Source organism: Vipera ursinii (genome assembly GCF_947247035.1).
Source record: "Vipera ursinii genome assembly, chromosome: 1".
Classification (NCBI taxonomy): Eukaryota; Metazoa; Chordata; class Lepidosauria; order Squamata; family Viperidae; genus Vipera; species Vipera ursinii.
Genome location: NC_139512.1, coordinates 194,514,744 through 194,540,755, shown reverse-complemented (window position 1 = coordinate 194,540,755; position 26,012 = coordinate 194,514,744). Strand labels below are relative to the sequence as shown.

The 26,012-nt window shown below is 40.2% G+C and overlaps 1 protein-coding gene and 1 long non-coding RNA gene across 7 annotated transcripts in view; one reads left to right on the top strand and one right to left on the bottom strand.

The window, feature by feature from the left end:
• LOC310644751 overlaps positions 1–3,411 on the top strand; it is a 76,582-nt gene extending 73,171 nt beyond the window's left edge. Inside the window, exon 4 of one of the 2 annotated variants that reach the window (XR_014493373.1) lies at positions 3,107–3,411. This is a non-coding gene — a long non-coding RNA (uncharacterized lncRNA). The remainder of the gene's footprint in view (positions 1–3,106) is intronic. The other variant, XR_014493374.1, reaches the window with a different exon arrangement.
• The window catches only part of COMMD1 (copper metabolism domain containing 1), a 97,691-nt gene that overhangs the window by 55,737 nt on the left and 15,942 nt on the right, over positions 1–26,012 (bottom strand). For 3 of the 5 annotated variants that reach the window (XM_083369979.1, XM_083369981.1, XM_083369978.1), the window contains exon 2: positions 3,418–3,699. In XM_083369979.1, the coding sequence (XP_083226105.1) occupies positions 3,418–3,699 (282 nt within the window). Of the gene's footprint in view, positions 1–2,207; positions 2,454–2,516; positions 2,938–3,417; positions 3,700–26,012 lie in introns of those variants that run through there. The other 2 variants (XM_083369982.1, XM_083369980.1) reach the window with 2 other exon arrangements.

The window sequence follows — 26,012 nt, the reverse complement described above, 5'->3', positions numbered from 1 at the left end:
ACCAATGCTAATATCTTTTTTTTCCCTTGGGAGACTGATACTTTTAATAAATTGTGGCAGATGTGCCAGTCGTCTAACTTGGCTGCAAATTATTTTTACAGGAATCTCACTTTTGTTAGGTAAGAGAAACAAGGAGTAAGCTAGATTAAAACAGAGAATAAGAAACTATTTTTAAGCTTTAATATTAATATATTGATCAGTTGCACTTATTTTTAATTAAGCAATGTCTAAATTATGTACGAAAGAAATATAATAAATAAAATAAATGAATATCCTTATATTGGTGGGTGTAGTCTTACACAGGTTCTGTAAGGAAAATGAAGTATTGCTTTATTATGGATTTATTAAGGATTATTTATTTTGTGTTATTTTTCACTGCCAAGGATTAATTGAGACAGCATAAAAATCATTAAAAAAGTCCTGTGTGCCAATTCCTGTCATTTACCTTTTTCTCATTTGCTTCCAAACTGTTACTGGCTTTTTTTTCTTTTACGTTTTTTTCTTATGACATTATTTTTACACAGGGAAAACAATGATGTACTCTCATGTATCCCATCCTTTCTTTCTATATATAAAATACAGTGTACATAAAAGATATATTTTGTAGCATGTTGCTTTTTTGAAATATTTGTGATTATTGAAGAATAAACATTTGTCACTTCTCAAATCACTAAAGGTAAAGGTGGGCATGACTGACTCTAGGGGCCGGTGCTCATCTCCGTTTCAAAGCCGAAGAGCCAGCGCTTGTTCGAGGACGTCTCCGTGGTCATGTGGCCGGCATGACTAGATGCCAAAGGCGCACGGAACGCTGTTACCTTCCCACCATAGTGGTCCCTATTTTTCTACTTGCATTTTTATGTGCTTTCGAAATGCTAGGTTGGCAGAAGCTGGGACGAGTAACAGGCGCTCACTCTGTTACGCGGCACTCGGGATTCGACCCGCCAAACTGCCGACCATCTGATCGACGAGCTCAGCGTCCTAACCCACTGAGCCACTGCGTCCCTCTTCTCAAATCACTACGTGGGTTAATTTTGTTCATAGTTGTTGGAGGTTAAAAATGTTCTCAATTCCTTGGGTGAAAAAGTTGGGTACCAGTATGAATTTAGGCAGCTTTTAAAAAAACTTCTCTTTCTAACTACTAATGTTCTATTACAGATAAACAATCCATTGATATATTATAGCATGGATTATTACTAATAATATAGTTAATAATATCATTATTACAAATATGTTAGACTATTATAACTTTCTACTTGAAATGAGGCATTAACCATTTTTGTAGTTTTTAACTTATTGAAGTTAATAAGTTATACAATATCTTTTAAAAATAACCTCATTCTACTTTTAGAGTCATCCTAATTACAGATTACTTTTATATTCTCTGCTCCTGTTAACAGTTACATCATAATTAGCTTCTTTCAATTTTTTTTTAGATTAGGATAGGCAATCTTTTGACCCCTAAATTGCCAGGTTGAAAATCAGAAGCTGCCCGCATGCACATTTACATACAAGCATATACATATTCATTCCTTCATCCCCATCCTAAGCAACAAGCAACAGTCTTACTCAGGCTAATTGGTTTATTCATTTTTTTCTGGGTGTCATGGATTTTCTATGAAATCTTTCCTGTAGCATTTTAAATACAGAAATGCAATTAAATATTTGAGTTGAAATTCAGACTTTATCTTGGTCAAAAACCAGCACAGAGGAAATTTATTGAATGAATTGCATGAGTAGTGGGCAAATGAAATTCCACAGGAACTCTTAACATTCAGCTTAGTACTCATCCAAAGATTATAATGCAATTTATTTTTGACAAACTTAACTATGTATTTTTTCTTGAAATACATCACATATTATACCATGCCCAGAACACATGATGACAGTTATGTGAACACAGAAAGAAAGGGAGGCAATTTTAGATTTAATAGGGAAAAAAGATAGTTAGAAACATGGGTGGCACAGAGCCGACAAAAGGTAAACTTTTCATTATGATATAAACTATTATTTTTCACTGTGTGTCACAAAATTGCACTCAGGTGGTAGAAGTTGCATTATGATGATGTTGCAATGCACATTTTGCCATTTTGACAAAATCATGAATTTCTATGAATATAACATAGTAAAATTGGGAAACAGAACATCTGCTTGTTTTTATATATTATATAAATTAGGTAGTTAATTCTAACATGGACCAATCAATTTGTTTGGCATATTAAACACTTAAGCAAATAATAAGATTTGGAAGGGCCTTGGATATCTTCTAGTAGTCCAACCCTCTGTGCAAACAGGAAACCCTATACCATTTCAGACAAATGGTTGTCCAATCTCTTCTTAAAATCCTCCAGTGTTGGAGCACTCACAACTTTTGGAGGCAACTTATTTCAGTTACTTTGTATTCAGATTTTCAGACAGTTGAGTCAGTGTCAACTTCTTTTGTTCTTAGAAAAGGCCTTTTAAAAATGTTAACACCAACAAATATAATACCTTATTGGAGTACAGAATATGAATATGAGACATATGCATGCAACAATCATTAAATGCAGATACAAGGAGATATGCAAGAAACAGTGCCTTGGTATTATAGAATGATTTTATTATAATTAGAATGATTTTGTTATAATAGAAATGTCTTTAAATGTTGAGATTGTATTTTTGTTTTGTATTTTACTATACTGAAAAAAGTTGGATTTTTTTTCTTTCTCTGCACTTTTTCTTTCTCTTCTTTTTCTACCTTTTATTTTTTCTGTATTTTTATTTTATAATGAAAATAAACATTTTATAAATCCAAAAGAAGCAGTGCCTTGGTAACTCTTAGCACTGAAATGTTCTCTACCAAGTTAACTGCAGCTACTGCACAATTAGTAAACATATTTACATCTGCTTTATGCAAACTAAAAATGGAAGAATTTCCTTTTTGCGGGGGAGGTCGGCATTCTGTAGGAAGAGAAGTAAAACATCTTAATAAATTATGGAAATTAATTTTGTGCTATGTGGGATTGTGTAGGAATCAGAACGATCACTTTGATGAGATTTGCCATATCAACAGTAACAAGTAAACCAAACAATGAATAAAGGGCTATAATTTTTCTCTTTCTTCTTACAGTTTTAAGACATCTCTTCACATCATGCAGGAGGTTCCATATGGACAATATAAGTTACTCTGCTTTGGAGACAAGCTACACCTGGACTGTCTTCCTGAAGTTTAAACCCCCCAATTTTTGAACACATCAGTCTGAGGAAAAATGGCCAATGATCCAAGCTTGAGATATTTAAACTTAAAGAAGCCTGCATTATAGTGATTTGTAATAGTATAAGCTGTTACCTGCATTCCTTTTCTTTTCCTCCATCTTTAGGAAGCAAACACTTACTAACATGTAACATTCACATTGGTAAAATAAAATAAAATGTTCTTACCTGTCCATTTTTCTCAAGTTCCATTTCAACTATTGCCACAGGACTATTCATCTGGTCAATGTGTCTTGACTGTGTTTTTAAATCTATTCTCCAGCTTATGTTTTTCAAGCTATTTTCCCACTTGCTTTGATTTATCAGACTCTCATGAATTTTTGCTCGCTGGTTCTTCCAAAATTTTGCAATAATAATAGCATGATCGGTTGTGATTCCGCCTGGTTTCTTTGTTTGTGCAGTCAGAAAAGCTTCTAGTTGATTTGAATCCATGTCAGCTGAAGCTATTGACTGAAACAAAATGACAGTTTTACAATCTGCAATTCCACTTTCTTTGATAAAGTAAGTACAATTCTCAAATTACACATTATCCACAATTCCTTATTCCTCCTATCAAAACAAACCTAGACTGAATTATCCAATTCTCAAAATGAAAAGCAAGCATTTGTTCTTGGTTCAATGGGGATGGGGGGAGGAAATGAAGACATAAATTTCACTGATGTGCATATTAAATACATAAGATACCTAGACTCTGTATTTATACTGAGGTGAGGCCAGCACAAAATTTTATAATAAAAACACCAAGTTCTGACTCTTTAACTGTCTCCTACCCAGAGCAGTAGAAAATGTGTTTCCTGGGTGATACTTAGATTTTTAACTTTAGGATAATAGGAAAATGAAAACAGCCCAAAAGAAAGCAACTGTAAATTAATTTTGTGCTATATGGTTGTTTGGATAGTAACCAGGAGCTAAGCTTGAATGTGCTTTTACTTCGACTAATCCATAAATGTTTTCAATGGATTGGCAAAATGACAATAGCTTTTAAAATAATTTTGGGTATTAAACTGACAAAACATAAGAAGTATCTTATTTAGAATAAAATATTTCCTGAGGATGAAATATAAACATTGCAGATAAACCAAATGGGTACAATTTAAAACTATAATGAGCATATAGTACTATATGGCATCTGGTGAAAAGCGTATGATAGAAAATGATTACTTGTAACAGATGTAATTGATGCTTACTTATAGTACTAGAAGCCATACTTTCTACATATGATTTCCTGGTCCATATTACCTGTAAAGTAATTATAGTATGAAGAAAACAGAAGTAGTAACTGAACTGATTGAGGATAATGATAACATTTAGCATAAAGGTTACTGCAAAATTGCCAAGAATGATTCACATAAGTGAAATCATACAATAATTGATTTGACTTCACCAAAAAAACTTCATAAAACCCTTTTAAAAATATGAGGCTAATGAAAAATGAGAGGATACATCTATCTATGGATAATTATTATTTAAAAGTGCCATTAATAAAATGTCAACTAGAATATAACATGCAGATTTGTCAAGTCCAAGAAGATCCTAGTATGATTAATGTGCAAGGTCAAAGCAGTCAGAAGGGAAAAGAACTACTGCCCAAAATGAGACAATTAAAAGTACCGTATATACTTGAGTATAAGCCGAATTTTTCAGCCCACTTTTTGGGCTGAAAAATTCCACTTCGGCTTATACTCCAGTCAACAAAAAAAACTTACCGAGGACTTGTGCGCGGCCGAGGCTTTGGTGCTTCCGGGATCGCGCGCACCTCTCCCAAGCCACCGCCGTCCGGAGACCTGCCGAAGTTTGGGGAAGTTTGGGGAGGTGCGCGCGCACCTCCCCAAACCTCCCCAAACGTCGGCAGGTCTCCGGACCTCCGCGCCCTGCCTGCCTGCTTCTTTCCGCAGCAGAAAGAAGCAGGCAGGCAGGGCACGGAGGTCCGGAGACCTGCCAACATTTGGGGAGGTTTGGGGAGGTCCCCAAACCTCCCCAAACGTCGGCAGGTCTCCGGACCTCCGCGCCCTGCCTGCCTGAGCGGAAAGAAGCAGGCAGGCAGGGCGCGGAGGTCCGGAGACCTGCCGACGTTTGGGGAGGTGCCCAAACCTCCCCAAATGTTGGCAGGTCTCCGGACCTCCACGCCCTGCCTGCCTGCTTCTTTCCGCTCAGGCAGGCAGGGCGCGGAGGTCCGGAGACCTGCCGACGTTTGGGGAGGTTTGGGGAGGTGCGCGCGCACCTCCCCAAACCTTCCCAAACTTCGGCAGGTCTCCGGACGGTGGCGGCTTGGGAGAGGTGCGCGCGATCCTGGAAGCACCGAAGCCTCGGCCGCGCGCAAGTCCTCGGTAAGCTCCGGGCGGTCACTTGCTTCGCGTCTCCTGAGGGAAGGGGGGGCGACTGGAGCGGGCGTGTTTCCTCGCCTGCTGGGCGCCGCGATTTGCCCGGGGAACGCGCGGGCCCCGAATGGCAGCGTGGAGCGAGGAAGCGGACAGCCAGGGCTTCCCCGAGAGCCGTGGCCACACAGGGTATTCCTGTGTATTCAGGCTTGCAAAATGGCGGATCGAGCCTCTGCTGGCGGCAGAGGCTTGCAGAGCGCGGATCCAGCCTCCGCCGGCGGTGGAGGCTTGCAGAACGGCGGATCGGCTTATACTCGAGTCAATAACTTTTTCCAGTTTTTGGGGGTGAAAATGGGGGTCTCGGCTTATACTCGAGTCGGCTTATACTCAAGTATATACGGGTAATACAAACTGGCAAAATTAATACAAAATGAAAGATGCAGCATAATATTTTTTTAAAAACCATATTACCACTAAGCAGTCATATAAAGAACTTGGCTAATTAGACCAAGGAGTGAAAGGTATATAAACATACTAGAAAGAGTATAAAAAAGCTGAACAACTTGCTTATCATTAGGAACAAAAACAAAGGCAAAACTAGCCTACTCTGGGAAGGAATTTTAAAAAAGGAAATTAATAGAGATAAAACAAAATGAAGTACTATGCTTATCAACAGATTAACAAATTGCTAGGTATAGATGGCATGCACAAAGAGTTCCCGAAGAACTCAAAATATTAAATTACTGATCTTCAATCAAATACCCTACTTATCTTTAAATTCAAATTCAAAACAACATGTAACTTTTCCCCCAGAGGAAATCAGGAAATAAAAAAATAATTTAGGGCGTATGTAAAAAGCTCTGAAAGGATATTCCTAAAGCAGGTCAGCAACAATAAAATGTTAAAGATATATTATATAAATAAACAATAATTCATCACAGAAACTTCTAACTTTACCTAGCCACTGCAGACTAGCAATTTAATAAAAATTCCAATCCACTTGGCAGCAATTTCAGAAAAGCCCACGTGGAGCACTGTGTTCTGAACCAGCCCTCTTCTAACAAACCCCTTATCAGAAAGAAGAGACTGGAGAGCGTCCAAGGCTAAAAGGCTTCTGCCAAGATTTAATTACGCAGTTAACAAAAACACTAGAGCTTGTCTTCTCAAGCGGAAAAGTTGCTTTCAGCAACCAGCCCCTCCCCAAACACTCCTTTTATAGAGAGCTCAGGGCGTGGTCTCCCTGTGCCTCCTCCCGAGGAGTCCCATAGCCTTTCTTTGTTTGTTCCTGCTCGACTGCCTCCTGCGTCGGGCGTCCTTGAACAGGGCCAGCTGTGGGTCATCATCCTCCGCACTCTCGGGCTCACGCAGCTGAGAAGAGGTCCCCGGCTGAGGACTCTGCAAAGCCTCCAAACCATCATCAGCCGGTTCGTCTCCCTCCTCCCCCTCATCTGAGTCCTCCGATACGTCGGAGCCGGCTGTCGGACCCACAGGCTGGCCCTGAGTCACAACACACTGGGATATTTGATAGCAAAAAAGAATATTACTTGACCTTATTTATTTATTTATTTTATTGGATTTATATACTGCCCCTCTCCCAAAGGACTCGGGGCGGTTAAAACATGGTATACAAAGTTAAAAAATAAATAAATTAAGAATTAATATTCTTCCTTTTGTTCAATGCCCAACTTTATGTGGGAGTTTAGGTGCTATTGGTTTTGAATTTGAAAACCAATACCAAAATCCCCAATCTGCTATCAAGATTACGGAGACAAAATTAAATTCCATCTGACCTGTTTCCCAGGATTGCCACATCTATCTGAGATCTCCAGAAGTAGGATGAGATAGAAATGAACATTTGTCTAAATTTGAATTAACTACTCAGTGGGTTAGGATGCTGAGCTTGTTGATCAAATAGTTTGGCGGGTCGAATCCCGAGTGCCGCGTAACAGAGTGAGTACCTATTACTCGTCCCAGCTTCTGCCAACCTAACAGTTTGAAAGCACGTAAAAAATGCAAGTAGAAAAATAGGGACCACTACGGTGGGAAGGTAACAGCGTTCCGTGCGCCTTTGGCGTCTAGTCATGCCGGCCACATGACCACGGAGACGTCCTTGGACAAGCGCTGGCTCTTCGGCTTTGAAACAGAGATGAGCACCAGCCCCTAGAGTTGGAAACAACTAGCATGCATGTGAGGGGGAATCTTTACCTTTCCTGAAAATCTGCCTGTTTTCCTTAAAGAGAATTTAGTATTTCAATATATCATCCCTGAAATATAGGAGCCTTTAGCGGAACTTTCGGCCACAGCTGTAGAACTATTATTCCTCTAATCCTGGAGCATTGCTGCAAGAACCTGGGAATGGGGAAATAAAGTATTTGCCTTGACTCGGATATAAGGCTAGAATTATGGTGTAGTTAAGGCTACCAGAACTGGGTTCCAGAAATCTAGCTGATCTGTATACAGCAGCAAGGTTGGAATTTTGTATCTCTTTTCTGTCATCCAGACTTTTAGTGGTCATTCAGATTTTTCCAGCCCAAATCTGATTGTCCTAATAACCTACTTTCCTCTTCTGTTGTGTAAAAAAAAGGAAGCAAGTAGTATTTCTTTCCATTTTCTGTAAGGACACCATAAAGAAAATAAACATTGTTTCTTTTCCAAGACAGATTTTCTTGGCAAAAAAGAGAGTAAACCTGTGACAGTAAACTGGCAAGTTGATAACCTGAATCCTAATTATTTTTTATTTTAGGAGAAGAATCATAAGACCTTAAAACTAAGAAAAGCATTCTTTACTTGCTATAAGAATAATTTTGTTATACTTTATTTTGTTCCAATAACAGTCTTCTGATAAATGTCAGTAGAATATGAAAATTTCAAATACCATTTACATTACGGAAAAAAATTCTTGATTAATAAGATGGCTTCCTATAGCTTAATAATTTTATTACAAAACAAAAGTTGGCCTAGTATCTGAAAACCACAGAAAATATTTATCTACATTCATTCTGTTCCCTGAAAAACACAAATAACACATGTGTGTGACAATTTCAGGTGGAAAACTCCCATTGTTTCCAGAATAGATTATTTGTTGTTGTTGTTAGTTGCGAAGTTGTGTCCGACACATCATGACCCCATGGACAACGTTCCTCCAGGCCTTCCTGTCCTCTACCATCTTTTGGAGTCCATTTAGGCTCATGCCTACTGCTTCAGTGACTCCATCCAGCCACCTCATTCTCTGTCATCCCCTTCTTTTCTTGCCCTCAACCTTTCCCAGCATTAGGTTCTTCTCCAGGGAGTCCTTCAATAGATTATTACTTGTCAACAATAATAGTGGTGTTCTAAGAATTTATTATTATTTTTTTACCACAAGCCATCTAAGCTTTTTTCTTAGCAACTCGTCAAAGCTGTAGATCCATGCTGATCAGAAATAAATTTAAGTCAAAAAGCTCAGGGAAACAGTACAATTCAACTGCATGTATTATGGTAATTGCTAACTTTCTGATTCTGTAACAGTCATGAAGGAAAGTATTTATTTATTTATTAAATGTATTTGCTTAGGACTTAGGAGGGAAAACAGTCAATCTATCAAAATATTTTAACTGGAAGTCTGCCAGTGCAATCACCCTGGCCTGGTGCGCAGGCATTCTTGGGTGTTTTCTTATATGCCCTAGGACATCACTGTTCTGTGACCTGTGCTGGCTCTCGCTGGGCTTCAGGGAACAATTCAAAGTGCTGGTTGGCACCCATAAGCCCTACCTAGTATGGTGCCAGTTTACTTGCAAGACTGTGTCCCAAGTCAGTTCTGCTTGCTGCAGCAGAATTGGCAGTTAGCATACTCCAGATTCCTTCCATTAGGAATTGTCAGCTTGGGTGACCTAGGAATTGTGCCTTCTCTGTCGCAGTGCCAAAGATTAGGATGCCCCCAACCCTTGTGACTTTTCACAAAGCACTGAAGATCTGGATGTTCCCTCAGACAGTAGGGCGGGGAGGTTGGATCAGTTTGGTTTAGTCTGTGTGGACTACGAATGGACTGTTTTGTTATCTGGGTGTATGAAATTTTTGTTTGCTTATTATTTCAATCTATATAGTTTCTCATCTGAAATTCATGTCTCTGGATAGTTAACAAAGTTAGAAGAAAACAGAAAACTCCCCCCTCAAACCTTCAGCCCAACACACACAGAAATACCAGTTAGGGTAAAAACAGATGTGGTGTTAGAACTAGGTCTGCTCTAATGCTATATAAAAGATTCCTAATTCTATAGAACAGGCCAAGCCTCTTTCATTACACTTTCATTTGGTCGCTGGGTTGAGTAACTGTTTGGCAGCACTATCTGGGTTGCGAGAGAGACCTGAGCTGCAACTTCTGCAGTCATTTCCTTTTTAAAATTTGTTTAAACAGCTTGGACAACCAGCTAATTTAGAGAGCTCAATGCCCTGAAATTGAGCAGCCCTCCTTGGCATAACCTATATAACTGACAGGGCTTGGCTCCTGAGCTTCTGTAGCCTACGTGGTGGAGAATTCACTTCACAATGACTGCTGCTCTTGTTTGCTAGGCAGAAGGTTCTTTTAAGAAATTTATCATAGAATGCAGTTTGGTGTAAATATGGGCTCAGCACACAGCTGCATACAGTTGATTTCCTCTGCTGCCCTTTTGGATAATCAAAGCTGTATGTATCTAATGATTTGTCACAAGAATCAAATTCATTTCTCAGACTTCATCTCTTCAACAACATTTATCTGGACTACGTGAGCCTTGGTGGAGCAGTGGGCTAATGCCTCCTTAAGTAACACCAGCTGCCTGCAATTAGTGCAGGTTCGAGTCCCACCAGGCTCAAGGTTGACTCAGCCTTCCATCCTTCCGAGGTAGGTAAAATGAGGACCCAGATTGTTGGGGGCAATTAAGCTGACTTTGGAATATTGCCGCTTGGGGTGTGTGTAAAAGCCCTAATAAGCAGGCATATACATAGAATGAAGGCTACTGCTAAGCTTGTAAGCCGCCCTGAGTCTTCGGAGAAGGGCGGGATATAAATGGAATTAAAATAAAAAAATAAAAAATAAAATACTATTAGGTAGCAGGTAAGAGAGGCAACTCTTTAATTCTTTCTGCCACCAGAAAGATCAATTAGAAAAAAACATACAGATGCACCCAGGACCATCCCATAGTAAGTGTACCTCTCACTCACATCAAGACCTTTTCTTGAGCTCCAAGGACGCTTTCACAACAGCTGCATCTGAGCTACACAAATCTAGGCAAACACTAGAAGCACTTAAAGATGAACTCTTTGCTGGCATCTAGTGATCGTGCATTGACAGGATAATAGTCCTTTGGAGAAAACACTGATTATATGAGGCGCCCAGATCTTACAAACACCACTGCAGCACACATTACGTATGGCAATGAGTGGCAGCTTTACTCATAGTTGGCAATGTCTGAATGCTAGCCAGGGGAAAACACCAATCACTGCCTTTATAATGCCATGCAGAGAAACCATTAGAACAGTAATGGTTCATATTAAGGTCATGCTGGGTGCAGTTTATGCTGACATTCTTCTCTCCTGGCTTTGGGATGAAAGAAAGCCTGAGAAAGCAACTGAGTGGATAAGGTCCATTCCAGGGCTCTGCATGAATGAACCTTTATTGTCAAAGTACAACCATGTCTACATTGAGATTGGCTGAGCCTCCCTTCGTGCCCCCACCCCCAACTTACAGTGACACAAACCCTCCATCTTATTACACCATGTGAGCTAATTGCACAACACACTGGCCTCGCAAGTCAATCATACATAAAGTTCATAAAATTATATCCCATTCAAAAGCCTAACAGCCCATGGATAAGAGCTGTTCTTCAGCCTGTTGGTACGGCTGGCTATACTCCTATATCTCCTACCGGATGGTCGGAGAGTAAAGAGATACCGTCCAGGGTGTGAGTCATCCCTGAGAATTTTCCTCACTCTTCCAAGGCAGCGAGCCCTGGTGATGTCATCCAGTGGTGTCAGAGGACAGCCCAAGATGTCTTGTGCTGTGCTCACCACCCTCTGTAATGCTTTCCTATCTGTGGCTGTCAGACCAGCATACCAAACCACAATACAGTACGAGAGGATGCTCTCTATAGTAGACTGGTAAAAGAGGGTCATTAGCCATTGTTCTACCCTGTTCTTCCGCAAGACCCTGAGAAAGTGAAGTCTCTGTTGGGCCTTTCTGGCCACCTGGGTTGTATTAACTTTCCAGGTAAGATCTTCGCAGAGATAGACTCCCAGAAATTTAAAGGAGGAAACTCTCTCCACACAGTCCTCCCCGATGTAAAGTGGGGCAGGTTCCTCCTTTTTCCTCCGGAAGTCTAGCACCATCTCTTTTGTCTTGCCAATGCTCAGGTGCAAGTTGTTGTTACAACACCATATGGATAGTTTTTGTACCTCCGCCCTGTATGCTGTCTTATCCCCACCCGTAATAAGACCCACCACGGTAGTATCATCTGTGAACTTAATTATCACAGTAGATGGGTCGGATGATACACAGTCCTATGTGTACAAAGAGTACAGATAGGGGCTAAGCAACCCTGTGGCGAGCCGGTGCAAAGCTTCAGGGGGGTGGACAAAGCAGACCCGACCCTCACTGTAAGAAAATGCTCCAGGCCCTTACATGATTGGAAGCAATCCAGCCTCTAACGCACATAGCATGGATATCTGATGATGAATACCTGTAAGACCATGCCAGATTCTGCTCTTCCAATGGACCCTAGACTTAGCATACATAAATCCAATTTTCATGTGCACACAACACACACACACACACACACACACACACACACACACTATATTCATCTCTAGGACATTAAGCATTAATATAATTAAATAATTAGAAATATTAGATACGTCAGTATAATAAAGGTGTGTGATACTGTTCTATTTATTTTATTAATGAAACAAAGAATGGAACCTAAAGATACGTTGGATGCTATTAGTATACAGATCAACAAAACTTCAAATTTTTTTTTTCTAAACTGATTCAGGAGTTGTGATTAACCAGCGCTGATATTTAGGATCAGTAGTGTTTTGTCTGAAAGGTTCAGTTTGAAGAGAAAAAAATAATAATCCTAGCTAAGATTTTGTCAAAAGAAAAAAATAGTATTCAATTGGCAAGAGAGGATTCTCATGTTGAAAACAAGGCTTACCACTGTTACATAAGCAAAGCCTAAGGGTAGACTGGTCTGCCTTCTCAGAAGAGATTGAATAACAGAATAACATCGTTGGAAGGAACCTTGGGGGGGGTCTTCTAGTCCAACCCCCTGCTCAAGCAGAAGACCCTATACCACGGGTAGGCAACCTCGGCTCTTTCATGACTCATGGACTTCAACTCCCAGAATTCCTGAGTCAGCTATACTGACTCAGGAATTCTGGGAGTTGAAGTCCATGAGTCATAAAAGAGCCGAGGTTGCCTACCCTGGCCCTATACCATTCCAGACAAGTGGCTGTCCAATCTCTTCTTAAAAGCCTCCAGTGATGGAGTACCCACAGCTTTTGAAGGGAAGCCGTGCCACTGGTTAATTGTTCTCACTGTGAGAAAATTTTTCATTAGTTCAAGGTTGTTTCTCTCCTTGATTAGTTTCCATCCCTTATGCAGTTTCCATACCGTTAGTTTTCATTTAAAACATTTATAAATGTATTTATAAATAAAACATTTAGTTTTATTAGTATGGGAACGTATTAGTTTCCGTACCATTGTGACTGGTGTCCTCCTGCACAGTTCCAAAACCTGAGTGGAAGACTGACAGAATCTACAGCTCTGAAATGTCTCTAAATAGCCTTTACATTTGAAAACAGGTTATTTAATGGATTTCTTGTATTACCATTTCAACAGTATTCCTAATAAACCATAACGGCAAAAACTGCACATGTAATTGTTTGTTGTTCTTCCTTATCCATATTGTATGAGATCACCTTAGCAACAATCGGTTCCGAATATTATACTTTTCACGGAGACTGTATTCATAGGAGGTGGCAGTTTTAATAATTCACTTGTTTAAACTGATTAGTAGTTCTGCCCTTAGTTCAAATTTGCTTAGTGCTTCAGCTCTCCTTTTTTGGAGAAAGCTAGTATGATCAAGTTAGTTATGCTACATACAATAAGAGCGAGGCTGAACGATTACTGTACTATAGTGGGTTTCACATAAGGATATCTTTGAAAAGCATCTACTGTAAAACAGGGGTGTCAAACTCAATTTCATTGAGGGCCGCATCAGCATTGCGGTTGCCCTCAGGGGGCCAGGTGGGTGTGGCCTGGGTGGGCATGGCCTACTGGGTGGGCGTGGCTAGAGTGCGTATGGCCTACTGGGTGGGCGTGGCCAGCTCTACATCGTTCGCATCAAGGGTGCCTATGGGGGCCTGGGCAGGAGTGGGACAGATCTGAGGGTCTCTGGCGGAAGGAGGGTCTCTGGGCCAGGGCCAAGGCAGTGGGGGCTGTTCCCTCACTGTTTCCAGGATGGCTTCGCGGGCCGCATGAAACCACTTTGCGGGCCGGATCTGGCCCCCGGGCCTTGTGTTTGACATGTCTGATCTAAAATTTTCAAATGTGGCAGTCAAATAGTATAAAAGGGTCAACTCATGTATATCACTTCAGAGTCCAAGAAAATTGTATTGGCTATTAGTGCTGCTTTTTTCCCTTTAAAGTGTTTATATAAAGTCTCTGTAGGAGAAGGAGTGGCAGAACCCGGAAGTGAAATCAAAAGAGAAATTAGCTACAGAGCCACAAATGGACTACGTCCAACTTCTTGAATTCTGTTGATCCTTATCTAGCACCAAAATAGTGCTAACCATTAGTTGAAAACAGTCCTATGCATAGGTATGAGTATTAATAAATCAGTTTAACTGAAATTTCACATGTGGTCCTGCTCGCTAGTGTCTGATGTTCTCCTATATCAGACATGTCATACACAAGGCCCGGGGGCCGGATCCGGCCCGCGAAGTGGTGTCATCTGGCCCGCGAAGCCATCCTGAAAACAGTGAGGGAACGGCCCCCACTGCCTTGGCCATGGCCCAGAGACCCTCCTTCTGCCAGAGACCCTCAGATTTGTCCCACTCCTGCCCAGGCCCCCATAGGCACCTTTGATGCCAACGATGTAGAGCTGGCCACGCCCACCCAGTAGGCCATACGCACTCTAGCCACGCCCACCCAGTAGGCCACGCCCACCCTGGCCATACCCACCCGGCCCCTTGAGGGCAACTGTAATGTTGATGTGGCCCTCAATGAAATTGAGTTTGACACCCCTGTCCTATATGAATTTGCTTGTTAATTTTCAGAGGCTTTTTAATGGGTATCCTTCTGAAATCATTTGTGTGGCCAACAGTCTCAAAGTCCTTCTTAAGTCCAACTCTTAAGATCTTTGGGCTGGAGAAGTTTCCTTATTTGAATCATTACAATGGTCTGAACAAAGAAAACACTGGGTGAAATGGCTCACTGATCTAATTTATTTCCTTGTTTGCTAATATTTATATCCACCTCATTCCATAGATTATATGGGGGTTCAGTTTATCCAGGCTGGTTTGAGTATCTGAAAAAACCGCCCTCTTCTTTTGAACCTTTAGTGTAAATCCTTAGTTGTCTTTTTCTTCATTTACTAAGCCTTTCACTCTTCTATTTGCTACTTTTACTACTATACATTATTTAAATGTTATTAATAATAGTCAAACCTTTTCAATAGCTATATTGATCCAAATAAAAATGAAAAGAAGTGGGATATCATTATTAATATTACTTTATAATAACTACGAGCAAGTGTTTTGAATTCTTTTTCCAAGAAATATCAAGAAAACCAAATGAGGCATCAAAAGGTAAAAATAAAATTCTGGTTATAAAATCCATCTCTCAAACTCTTAAAACATTACAGTTTTAAGACGGTAGAGGAGATGCTTGGCAAACTGAGTGGAATTATATACTGCAAAATGAACAAGATTTCAGATTGTAACGATAGCTGTAGGACTGAATTACTGAACGGGATCAGTGATTTTTTTTAAAAAAAAGAAAAAGAAATCAAATTTGACAGTTCTTTATATCTATCTTCATCAATGAATCAAAACAACAATCCATGGAAAAGAAAGTATTAGAAATAAAGAAAAATGCTGTATTTCCAAGATTTGCAGTAGGACAAGAACAGTAAGTGCCAAATTGGATAATACTATCAAGAGGTGGAAAGGTTTGTAGTCATACAAAAAGTTAAGACTTTATTGTCTGGTGGCAGAGTATTTTCCTCTAATTTTAAAATTCTCCTACACAATTGAATTCTGCAACAGTTAAGTTTCCACAGGATGTTTCTGTGGAGCTCTCTCTCCTACAATTGTTAGCATGTTAATTCAGTGTGAACTTTGTTATCAATATAATAACTGAACGTTCAGATTCTGATGATATCATTGCTAGCATTTACAGTAATTCTCTTAATTATCAGGGTGGAGGAATGAGGACGAGAAAACTGAAGAGGGAGGTAGTCATTAGGGGAAGATCATAGTGGCAGGAAGAGGGAAATATAAGAGGAGGGACCTGGGATAAGCCATTATAGGGAAGGCTAGAGCTTTTAAATGCCAGGTCCATCTACAGTGGGACAAAAAGTATTTAGTCAGCCACCAATTGCGCAAGTTCTCCCACTTAAAAAGATGAGAGAGGCCTGTAATTTTCATCATAGGTATACCTCAACTATGAGAGACAAAATGGGGGGAAAGAATCCAGGAAATCACATTGTAGGATTTCTAACGAATTAATTCGTACATTCCTCGGTAAAATAAGTATTTGGTCACCTACAAACAAGCAAGATTTCTGGCTCTCACAGACCTGTAACTTCTTCTTTAAGAGGCTCCTCTGTCCTCCACTCGTTACCTGTATGAATGGCACCTGGTTGAACTTGTTATCAGTATAAAAGACACCAGTCCACAACCTCAAACAGTCACACTCCAAACTCCACTATGGCCAAGACCAAAGAGCTGTCGAAGGACACCAGAAACAAAACTGTAGACCTGCACCATGCTGGGAAGACTGAATTTTATAATTTTTTTTTTTATAATTAATTTATATACCGCCCTTCTCTCAAGAGACTCAGGGCGGTTAACAGGGCAATACGTAAAAGACAAATACAAAAGTTAAAATTATTAAAACATGATTAAACAATGCCCATAGTACAAATAGTACAAATTTAAAATTAAAGTCATAATAACAAACCCACCCCATCCCATCAGGCCAGGCCCGCTTCCTTAAAGAGATGGGTTTTAAGGTCGCGCCGGAAGGAGCGGAGGTCGGGCGCCATCCGGAGCTCTACCGGAAGATGGTTCCATAAGTCCGGTGCACCCACAGAGAACGCTCTCCCCCTGGGGGCCACCAGTCGGCATTCTTTGACCGGCGGCACCCTGAGGAGGCCCTCTCTGTGGGAGCGTACTGGGCGGAGGGAAGTTGACGCCGGCTGCAGGTGCTCCCCAAGGTATTCTGGACCCATGCCATGGAGGGCTTTGTAGGTCATTACCAACACCTTGAACCTCACCCGGAAGACAACTGGCAACCAATGCAGCTCGCGGAGCAAAGGTGTAACACGGGAGTATCGGGAGACCCCCGACACAACTCTCGCGGCTGCATTCTGTGCCAGCTGGAGCCTCCGAGTGGTCTTCAAGGGTAGCCCCATGTAGAGAGCGTTGCAGTAATCAAGACGAGAGGTCACGAGCGCATGAGTGACCGTGCGCAAGGCATCCCGGTCTAGATAGGGCCGCAACTGGCGCACCAGGCGAACCTGGGCGAACGCCCCCCTAGTTACAGCTACAATATGGTCTTCTAAAGAGAGCTGTGAATCTAGGAGGACTCCCAAGTTGCGAGCCCTATCTACAGGAGGTAATGACTCACCCCCCATAATGAGGGGTGGGATATCCTGAATATCCCGGGATGCCGGTACGCACAGCCACTCCGTCTTGTCGGGGTTGAGACGAAGCCTGTTCCTCCCCATCCAGACCCGGACCGCCTCCAGGTAATAGGCAAGCAGCTTGGTGTGAAGAAATCAACTGTGGGAGCAATTATTAGAAAATGGAAGACATACAAGGCCACTGATCATCTCCCTCGTTCTGGGGTTCCATGCAAGATCTCACCCCGTGGGGTCAAAATGATCACAAGAAGGGTGAGCAAAAATCCCAGAACCACACGGGGGGACCTAGTGAATGACCTGCAGAGAGCTGGGACCAAAGTAACAAAGGCTACCATCAGTAACACACTACGCCGCCAGGGACTCAAATCCTGCAGTGCCAGACGTGTCCCCCTGCTTAAGCCAGTACATGTCTGGGCCCGTCTGAAGTTTGCCAGAGAGCATTTGGATGATCCAGAACAGGATTGGGAGAATGTCATATGGTCAGATGAAACCAAACTAGAACTTTTTGGTAAAAACTCAACTTGTCGTGTTTGGAGGAGAAAGAATGCTGAGTTGCATCCAAAGAACACCATACCTACTGTGAAGCATGGGGGTGGAAACATCATGCTTTGGGGCTGTATTTCTGCAAAGGGACCAGGACGACTGATCCATGTAAAGGAAAGAATGAATGGGGCCATGTATCGTGAGATTTTGAGTGAAAACCTCCTTCCATCAGCAAGGGCATTGAAGATGAAACGTGGCTGGGTCTTTCAGCATGACAATGATCCCAAACACACCGCCCGGGCAACGAAGGAGTGGCTTCGTAAGAAGCATTTCAAGGTCCTGGAGTGGCCTAGCCAGTCTCCAGATCTCAACCCCATAGAAAACCTTTGGAGGGAGTTGAAAGTCCGTGTTGCCCAGTGACAGTCCCAAAACATCACTGCTGTAGAGATCTGCATGGAGGAATGGGCCAAAATACCAGCAACAGTGTGTGCAAACCTTGTGAAGACTTACAGAAAACGTTTGACCTCTGTCATTGCCAACAAAGGGTATGTAACAAAGTATTGAGATGAACTTTTGTTATTGAACAAATGTTTATTTTCCACCATAATTTGCAAATAAATTCATTAGAAATCCTACAATGTGATTTCCTGGATTCTTTCCCCTCATTTTGTCTATCATAGTTGAGGTATACCTATGATGAAAATTACAGGCCTCTCATCTTTCTAAGTGGGAGAACTTGCACAATTGGTGGCTGACTAAATACTTTTTTGTCCCACTGTATAATAAAAGTACCGTACCTTAATCCAGAAATTAAAGTATTGGTGAAAAGGTAGATTAAGCCTGTATTACTGAAACCTGGATGAGGTTATAACTTCCTTTAAGTTTTATTTTGCAAAGCTGTTCAATCATTAGTCCAAATAAAACTCTTTCACATAGAGATATATTAATAGTTTACTTATTTTTTTTTTTAAAAAAATACATTAAAATCAGTAAATCCAAATTCGACTGTCCCCTTAGTCCATTTTAAACTTTCTTAATTTAAAATCTTGGCAAGCTTTTTTTGCTTTTAATTATTTTTAAATCCTTTAACTTGTTCCTTAGGTCTTATCTTTAATCTGGGGTGAAGTGATCACTCTACCGGTGGCTTAATTGCTCTGCTGAAATAATATTCTTCCAAATGTGCTTAGGAAAGCACTTTTGCAAACCCAATGCCCTTTGGCAGGCTACTGTATGTTCTGATTGTGAGCGCTCCTTGACTCTTCCACAGCCCTGGTGCTTAAGACTCAAAAGAAGCCTCAGAACGTCTTTAGAGCAGCCTTTCACAGAGCAAGTGGGAAATCCTCCAGCGCTCATTATCTGGAGAGATACCACTGGACCAGACTTAATGCCTGCTCACTGATCTTTGCTGCAGCTTCGCCTTCGCTATTTTCAAAGCATTAAAAAAAAACAAAAAAAAACAAAGAGAAGAGTACATGGGGGAAAAAAAGCATAGAGTCTTTTACAAAACAAGGCTATTTCCGGGCAAACTCAAAGCTTCTCCCATCAGGCTTATCCATCCGCAGATTTCAAATGTAAGATAAAGGGCTCTGCATTCGAAGGATTATTAAATCTGTGAATCTGATTTTGATGAGTAATGCAAAATGCAGCTGGAGATGCTGAAGCTGTATTGCTCAAACCTTTATCTTTTAAGATACCTCTTTATAAAATCAGATAAATTGGTATCTTACTCACCTTCAATAGAGACTTTGCTAATTCCTGCTGAAATATAGGCAACATCTTGTAGTAACATGAAGGAATTGTACAATAATGATATTGGAACTAGTAACAGTATTCCTTAAAGGAAATTTAATTACATGATCAATCTTGACTGGAAAAATTTGTTTCCAAAGGAGGAAGCTTTCTGGGAAAAAAATCCTTCATAAATTCAGCTGGATTTGATGGACGGGAGTTTTCAATGCTAAGCACATATAGATTTTTCATGTGCAATTATGACTTTTAAGTAGGTAATTCATTTATCCAAAATATTATGACTGGATTGCATAATAGTGGGCAGTCAATTGATCTTCACAGCAAGTCATTTTTTCTGGCATCACATTTAAGGTCTGCCAGATCTTGTTGGATCAGCTTCAGATCTTGTGCCTGAGCCAGGATCTCTGGTAACAAATTGATAGAAGAATCTTCATCTGCCATCTTTCCTGCCTTGGCAGATGGTGATGCAATTGGAATTAAGCTAACTGTTGAATGTTTGGGTTTAATTGCCATTCCAGTAGCTCACTGAAAACAAAATAAAGTGAAATGAAAAGCTTTATTTACCCAGTTCAAAATCTTTATCTATACAGTCTGATCATTTGAAGTTTGGAAAGATGTCAATCAAGAGAGAGGTGAGAAATGTACCATGGCACCATCCCAAAACAGAAACCTAGTTGTGGAGTTGAAGGCACTGAAGGGAAAACAGACGGGCTCATCTCCATTTTATTTCCTTTTCTGATCATGAGGCTACAAAAATAACAATTGAATGCACAGCTCAGCTGCCTGCCATTTAATTTTCCAGGAATATTTCACTTTAAGTGGCATACTGGTATTGCACCTTAACTGGTAGCTATTATTACTATCAGTCTCATTATGTTAATCTTATTATTGAGGACTTTTTCCTATAATCAAGTCCTATCTGCACCACATAGATGTAGCAGAACCATACACTTTCGTCAGATTTCTTTTCTATAAACTCTGCATGCGTCTTCTTAACTTTTTGACTCTACTTCAGAAACTGGGCAATTCCCTAGTCTAATATGATTTTTGGGTCAACCAGTGAGTTCAATGGCTTGTTCTTCCATGGGGAAAATATTTATTGGAATACAGGATCTTAATTTACTCATTATCTAATAATTAGGTGACAGTAAAGAATGGTGGAAGCCACACACTTTCTCAGCCAGGTACGATACTGGCTCTCCAATTAAATGGAAGTGCAGTCCTAGACTTATGGTAATTATTGAATGATCGTTTGAAGAAACGATGGCCTCAGAAAAGGCGCTTTATGACCTGTAAAGCATTTCTGACTGTTGCAACACCCACCTGCCCCCCTGTCATCAGGCGTTTGCTATCTGGATGCCTGGCAACCCATCTGCACTTACGACCTGTTGCCAAGCAGTTGACAATCATGTGATTGTCGTCTGCAATCTCCTCCGGCAGATTCCTCAGTAAATCAATGGAGAAGCCTGTAGGGAAGATTGCAGGCTGCTGCTCACCTGCCAGGAGGAGGGCTGAGGGCTGGCTGAAAGAGCTGCTTGCCAACTCCTTCAGCGAGTTGCAGGATGGAGCACATATTTTCAGGATCTGAGCTATCTTTCTCTACACCATCAAAGGCCTTCCCTTCCAAACGTGTAGAGAGCCAATATCATCCCAGGGTGTGCGTGTAGAAACTGAGCTTAATCCTGAAGATTCCTTTCTCTGCATAGAGGGGATCTGGTCTCCCTTCAGCAGGTGAAAGGAATATACCTCAGATCCTGAATTTTGAGCTCCTGGATGGAAGGGCAGTGTGGTAAGACGTACAGGGCAGGTAGGCCCTGAAAGACCCGGCTTAGGCCGCACATTTCTTTTCACCCAGGGCTGAGGATCCTGCTTGGATTTTGGCAGAAAGGATTTTCAGTTCCTGAGGGGAGCTTTCAAGATTCTCTCCCATCCCCAAGAGGCATTATAGGCTTCTTACCATTTAACCAGGACGGATGGAATTGTAGCAGTTGAGTGAAGTAGTCACATGATGTCCCATTTAATGACCACTTCATTCAACATCCAAGATTCAGTTCTGAATTGTCATTAAGCTGATACTAGCTGTATAGCAATGTTAATACATTTCTTTGGAAGAGAGGGAGGAGGATGGTGGGAATAAATCAAGTTGTCCCCTTTTTAATGTTTGTTATCGTGTGGCTCTCCAGGTTAATGGTTTCATCAACTAGCACTGCAATGCTTTATATACAACCATTACCATAAATTAATTTTGATTTATATGGTTTACAGTGTATTTAAGGCACTATTGTTTTTACTGCGGTAATTTAGTCAAGGAAAGTGAAATATCACTTTGCATAATCCGTTGAACTCTCATGTAATGCATATATAATTAATGGTATTACCACATGGAGATGAGGCTTTAAAAAACTGAACTAGAGTGAAAATTAGCAATTTGAAAATTTGATCAGAATGAAAATTAGCAAAAAAAAAAAAAACCAAACCCCTTTTTGCTGAAAAAGAAATTGCATTTGAACAAGCTTTCGGGAGGGAAAATGTTTGACACTGTATCTTAATGTTTTTGTCTTGTTTCATTTGAAATGCTAAAAATAGAAGACAGGTCAGCTCATGTTTTCAAGACACAAGGGACAAAACTTGCTGCTTGGTTTAGCTAAATTTAGCATATACTCACTTGAGGTGAATAAGTAATTACTGCATATTTTAAAAGTGCTTTTTATTGCATAGTAACAGACAAAATATTGTGTTTTTTTCATAATAAAATGAAAAAAAAACCCATACTATTCCAAAAAAGGTAAGAAAAGAAGATAACTTTCATTATATAACATAAATACAAGAGCAACTATTTGCACTTACAAAAAAAATATTGGGCAAAAATGCTGTTATTATTTTCAGACCATAGCTAAACATGAGGACCAATGGGATATATTACCAACCTTATATTTCTACTCTTTAAGGACCTGCAAGTTCCAGTAATAAAAGTCAAGGAGCATGGCGAAAAAAATGGGGCTATTTAAAGATAATATGTCCAACAGTCCAAGTTAGAATAGATAGTGAAGATATTGCAGTGGCTGATAGCTTCTGCTTTTTAGGATCAATCAACAGTAAAGGAACAAGCAGCCAAGAAATATGCTACAAACTAGTCCAGGGGTGTCAAACTCAATTTCATTGAGGGCCGCATCAGCATTGCGGTTGCCCTCAGGAGGCCGGGTGGGTATGGCCAGGGTGGGCGTGGCCTACTGGGTGGGTGTGGCTAGAGTGTGTATGGCCTACTGGGTGGGCGTGGCCAGCTCTACATCGTTCGCATCAAGGGTGCCTATGGGGGTCCGGGCAGGAGTGGGACAGATCTGAGGGTCTCTGGGCCAGGGCCAAGGCAGTGGGGGCCGTTCCCTCACTGTTTTCAGGATGGCTTCATGGGCCACATGAAACCACTTCGCGGGCCGGATCCGGCCCCCGGGCCTTGTGTTTGACATGTCTGAACTAGAATGTGGTAGGCAGCCATCAAAGCCTTGGAAAAGATAATTCAAATGCCATGAAGCATCTGTATCTATAAATATTAGAATCATGCAAGCCATCCTATTCCTTGTGACATTCTATGGAAGCGAAAGTTGGACTCTGAGGAAGCATGATAGGAAGCATACTGATGTTTTATAACTTTGGTATTGGAGAAAACTCCTGACAATACCACGCACAACCAAGAAATAAACAAATGGGTAATCAAACAAATCAACCCAATTGGTGAGTTACTACCATATCTGTTTTATAACCCATGGAGTAAATGACTACTTATCTCCAGGAACAATTTAAACAAAGCTGTTCCCATTAATCCATAGAGACATATGTTTTCTAAAATATTCTGAATTGCATTCCCCCCCTATAGAAACAAGTATTATTTCAATTCAAACATTTGTCTCAGTATCCATAGTCTGCCTAAGAACCAGGCTACACCATTTAATGAGAAATAATAAATCTAGTTGCTTTAATAAATGAAAAAATATAGGTAATTGAATTTCCACTGCTAAGTAATGTGGTCTTAAAGTATGAATAATGTTGGACAAAAAACAATGAAATAACTAATTGCAATTATTTTAAGTTCTTTCATTTTCTAGATTATCTCCTAAAAAGTAACTTTATCTCCTAAAAAAAATCATACAACTTTAAAACTGCCACATTTGTGGAATATTTTGACCTGGTCCACCTCTTGGCTGATTTCTATAACTGCAAGTAACTCCAAACAGATACTGGAACATAAATAATAATAATAATAATAATAATAATAATAATAATTATTATTATTATTATTATTATTATTATTATTATTATTATTATTATTATTATTATTATTATTATTAATAATAATAATTTTTTTTATATACCGCCCTTCTCCCAAAGGAATCAGGGCGGTGAACAGGGCAAACATATAAAAATACAAAAATACAAAAGTTAAAAAACAATTAAATACAATGCACAAGCTAAAACAGTAAATACATATATTAAAAACAACAGTAAGATCGCAAACCATCCCCCATCAGGCCAGGCCGGCTTGTTCGAATAAGTGTGTCTTCAGATGGCGTCGGAAGGAGCGAATAATCAGGTTACTACCTACCAGGTAGAGTATTATGTAAGAATTAGGGAAACTTTGGGTTTAAATCCTCAATTTGCTCCCTAGTTCTCTAAGTGATTGCACTGATCTACTTAGGACTCCATCCTTTGCTCCTTTCCAAAGTTCAATCAAGACTACAAAATGAATTAAACGGAACAGTGCCTTAGTTAACAGGCTTGAAACACAGAGTTCAGGAACAAGGAGAGCACTACAACACCAACAGGATTTTATGGCACTTGTTCAAGTGATATATATATATAGCTACTGTAAACATGCCTGTACTAAGTTCAAAAGATATGGATACTTCTTAGATCAGAATAGAGAATATCTCAGAGCTACGTCTCAACCTTCCATGTCTTCCAAAGTATGTCCCCAGTAGAACTGAGACTGAATTTTTCTGGCCCAGTTTTTAGCATTTTTTTCAGAATGGGAAGGGAAGCAGGAAGTCATGGAGAGGCAAATTGCTTCCATCCCCCAGATTTAAAATCCTACCAAAAACTGCTATTTTGAATGGGGTGGGAAATATGGGCCTTTGGTTGTAAGGGATGTGAAGCAGGGAGGAAATGGCTTGTTTTTAAGAATCCTACCATTACTATTCCTACTCTTAAATATTAACCCCCACCTACAAGAACACTGTTAAAAATAAGGTTTAAAATAGGTCTGAAATTGTGATTTGGGAGAAAAAGATGAAGAAATCACATTGTAAAATAAAATCAGTGTAACCTATATTAAATGAAGCAATACTGGAGTGCTGGGAGGGCCCAAGGAACATACAGAATTCTTTTAACTTAATTTCTACCTTAATGCTACATGCTAAGCTTGCCAGGTTATGTAGTTTTGTTGTAAGATTCAAGAGAGAGGCATGTTTTTCAAAGCTGCTGTCATTAAGACCTGGACGTGGCAGTAATACTGAATCAGCTGCGAACTGAGCTTTGTCCACATAACATGATTAAATGGGTTTGGGGCAGTATGGATCTAGGAGATGAACAGGCTGAGCCCAAGGGCAGGGCTAACCATCATCAGTATGGAGTCACTACGTCATCATAAGAGATCGAAGTCTGTTGACTCTTATCTGGAGCCAATTTGCCTTGATAGTTAGTAGATCAGTTCCTTGTGCATAGATAGCATGAAATAAACTTGTAACACCTTTGAACTCTATCCTGGCTCCTAATTTCTTTTACCTGACAATGTTGTTCAAACTCACAGAATGAATTGTTTAATTAATCCAGAGGATTGGTTTATCTCTAAACAAGGACCATCTTTTTTAAGGCTAAATTAATTCCATATTTTGCAAAGGGTTTACTTAGCAGTTAGCTGATTCTTTTCACTGCTTAGACAATGTCCTAAAAAGCTTAGCAAAGGACTTTCTCCTTGGTAATTTTTTTTTCTTTCCCTGTAGCCACACTGATCACATCACTGACAGGGTCCAATTGTACACATAATTTTCTTTAGTGAAATTCTGATAACTGACTTGAAAATTATCAGCTAAATAATTAAAGAACTTAATACGTCCCATCTTTCTCTTTTCATACATATGAAAAACTTCAATAAATTATTGTGAAGATTCTTAGATTAAGGCTATATTAAAAAGCTATTACAGAAGATGTGATGGTCAGGAACATGGTTCATGGTAGGAACTTCCATATTTATCATATTTCCACTTTATTTATTTATTTATTTATTAATTTAATTTGTATACCGCCCTTCTCCCTAGGGACTCAGGGCGGTGAACAGGGC